This window comes from Vicugna pacos, chromosome 11 (genome assembly GCF_048564905.1).
Source record: "Vicugna pacos chromosome 11, VicPac4, whole genome shotgun sequence".
NCBI classification, from domain to species: Eukaryota; Metazoa; Chordata; class Mammalia; order Artiodactyla; family Camelidae; genus Vicugna; species Vicugna pacos.
The window spans coordinates 56,016,851-56,020,085 of NC_132997.1; the positions used below are offsets into that span (position 1 = coordinate 56,016,851).

General features: G+C 40.4%; 1 protein-coding gene across 1 annotated transcript; it reads right to left on the reverse strand.

Annotated features, from left to right (window-relative positions):
* Positions 1–1,535: 1,535 nt before the first annotated feature.
* Positions 1,536–2,919, reverse strand: LOC102537720 (Y-box-binding protein 1). Its single transcript, XM_072971432.1, has one exon. The coding sequence runs from the start codon at positions 2,778–2,780 to the stop codon at positions 1,800–1,802; it is 981 nt and encodes a 326-aa protein (XP_072827533.1). The 5' UTR covers positions 2,781–2,919; the 3' UTR covers positions 1,536–1,799.
* Between the last annotated feature and the right edge of the window lie 316 nt (positions 2,920–3,235).

Here is a 3,235-nt window from a genome sequence, read left to right on the forward strand (position 1 = left end):
CATCCGTGATAGATATACAAATAATAATAACTTTCATTGACTGTTTACTAGCAGGCACCCCATTAATTCGTACAATAAGATTACATGGTGATAGTCTTGTTTTTCCACTTTATAATGAGGAAACTGTAGACGGCAGAATTCTTAGGAGGGCCTGGCTGTATTACCTGCCCCATGATATAAACACCCTGCATATTAGCTGGGACTGCGGATGTGATAAATTTTACTCCTGTGCTGAGGTTATACTATGTGACAAACTGACTTTAAGAAAGGGTGATTAACTTCCTTCAACTATTGCTTTTATGATAAAGTTTCTATCCTCTTTACCATTTCTTTGTAAGCATTTAGATTACTTTACCTCATTTATTGAGAAACTAGTATGGTTAGGCATTGGCACATAGAGAATAAGAATATAGAGTAAGAACACAGAAGGCTAACTGCAGAGCTATGGTACTAATGTGTTGTGACACTTAAGGCAAAGAAATCATCTAATGTGTTGAGTCTCTCAGGGAAACCCAGATCATTTTGCTAATATCTCAGCTTTTCCTTTCTGAACTTTATTGTTCTCTTTTTAGAAATTTAACGATTAGGGTTGAAATATTTTGATGATTAAGTCCTCTGGTGTGATTGCTGCTTTATACATTTTTGATAAGAGAAGAAAGTCCCTCGGGGGCAACCTGACTGATGGTGAAATTACATGAGAAGAATTGGTGGTGATTATTGCCACATGGATGTGGGAATTCTAAACAGGACAGAATAAAATATTTGTATATTTGTAAATCTTCCCTGTCAAAAGCTAAAGAGAATGAAATAATATAAAATAAAATAGCTAAAGAGAATGAAATAATATAATATAAAATAAAATAGATGACGGTAATTAACAACTTTCAAATCTTTACTCTGTAGAAGGGAGAAATTGCTTGGCTTCCAAGTGAGGAGATTCAAAAACATAATGATAATATTAAATGAAGGATTCTTAACTTTTTATATCTTCTTTGGACAAGAACATGAAGAAGAGAAATCTGTATAATTAAAATATAATGAAAGCCTTGCCAGCTGTCTATTGTAAGAAATAGGTTAAAGAAAGGTTGGAATGTTTAACAATACGTAAATTTAAAAGGCAAGATAATCATTGGAGGAAAACCACAATGAACTGACTTAATCATTTGTAATTGCTTTTGAAAGACTGCAGAACTAAAGAGCTAGTAAAAACTTGAAATAAAGGCTGTATCACTAAGCCCATAAAATATGCAAACTAAGCAAAGTTATTTTTCTGCTAGCAAAGTGATAACTGAATAAAACTTATGAAAAGGAGTATTAAGAAAAATAGTGCAAAACTTTAAACATCGTATAGGATTATTTAAAGTGTATATTAAATTTTTTTTTATTATTTAAGACCTTTATTAACAGGTGCTTGCAGTTTGTTGACTTTTTTTTTGAAAAAATCAAGCTGTAAACTTTTATTACAAATTAAAAATGAGGTTCTTAAAAATCTCAACTTGACCAGATATGAAACAATTTAAAAACCTTTAAAGGTGTATTGAGAAAAACCAGGCTTTTTTTTTTTTTTAAAAAAACACGTTTGTCGTTACCAAAAAGAGACGTCTTTAGGTAAAAATAATAAAAACCCCATGCTGCATAGATAATGCAGATAGTTCTAGTTATCTGGTCAACAGGCAAAAAGCAAGCACTTAAGGTCTTCAGCTTCAATCTTTTGTTCATTTCTTATTGCTGGAATTTCATATTCATTTCTTCTTGTTGGATTACTAAACCGGATGATGGTAGAGATGGTAAGCCGGCATTTACTCAGCCCCGCCCTGCTCAGCCTCGGGAGCGGACGAATTCTCAGCTGGTGGATCGGCTGCTTTTGTCTCTTTGCCATCTTGTGGTTTAGGGTTTTCTGGGCATCTGCATCGGTAATTGAAGTTGCGGCGGTACCGACGTTGAGGTGGCTGCTGACCCTGGGTCTCATCTCCTTGATTTTCCTTATCTTCTTCATTGCCATCCTCTCTGGGCTGTCTTTGGCGAGGAGGGCCCCTGCGGAATTGTGGTCTATAACCCCGATACATATTCTGCCTCACTGGTCTACCTTGTTCTCCCGCACCCTGGTTGTCAGCACCCTCCATCACTTCTCCCTGCACAGGAGGGTTGGAATACTGTGGTCGACGCCCATAGGGTCTCCGCATGTAGTAAGGTGGGAACCTCCGCCTGCGGTAGGGCCGGCGCTGCTGGGCCTGGCCTTCGGGAGCGCTCTCCGATCCCTCATTCTTTTCCCCATTCTCACTATTCTGGTAGTTCTGCTGGTAATTGCGTGGAGGACCCCTGCGACGTGGATAGCGTCTATAATGGTTACGGTCTGCTGCGTATTTACTGCCTTGCACTGGAACTCCACCAGGGCCTGTAACATTTGCTGCCTCCGCACCCTTTTCTCCTTCAACAACATCAAACTCCACAGTCTCTCCATCTCCTACACTGCGAAGGTACTTCCTGGGGTTATTCTTCTTTATGGCAGTCTGGTGTACAAATACATCTTCCTTGGTGTCATTCCTGTTGATGAAGCCATATCCGTTTCTTACATTGAACCATTTTACTGTTCCCAAAACCTTCGTTGCGATGACCTTCTTGTCCCCGCCAGCAGGCGCCGCCGATGTAAGGCCGCCCGGGCCGCCGCTCCCTGCGCCGCTGCCCGTCGTGCCGGGCTTGGTGTCGGCAGCGCTGAGGGCGGGGACGGCGGAGGGGGGGGGGGCGGCGGGCGGCTGCTGGGTCTCGGCCTCGCTGCTCATGGTTGCGGTGATGGTGACTGGGGCCGGCTGCGGCAGCTGCGGCTCCTCCCGGGGTGTGATGGTAACTAGGCCGGCGGCAGCGGTGGGGCTGCTCAGGGCTCTCTGGGGTCCGCTCTCCGCTTCCGCTACCGATCGAACTCTATATTAAATTTTATAAGTGAATCATGTCTCATTTGATTTTTAATTTTACTTATACTCAATTAGGAGGGCATAATTTATCTCATGATGCACTTGATAAACTAATTGAATTGAATTACCATGGGATTATCATAATATCTATAACTTAATGACTGTTTGAATCACCTTAATTTTCTCATTATTTACATCTTAGCTAAATTATTTTCAATATTTTTATGTTTATTTAATAATTGTTTTCATCATTTAAAGATTACTAATGGAAAATAAAGCAAATATCTTTGATCCTTAGACCTTAGACAGTGACCCAGATACGATTT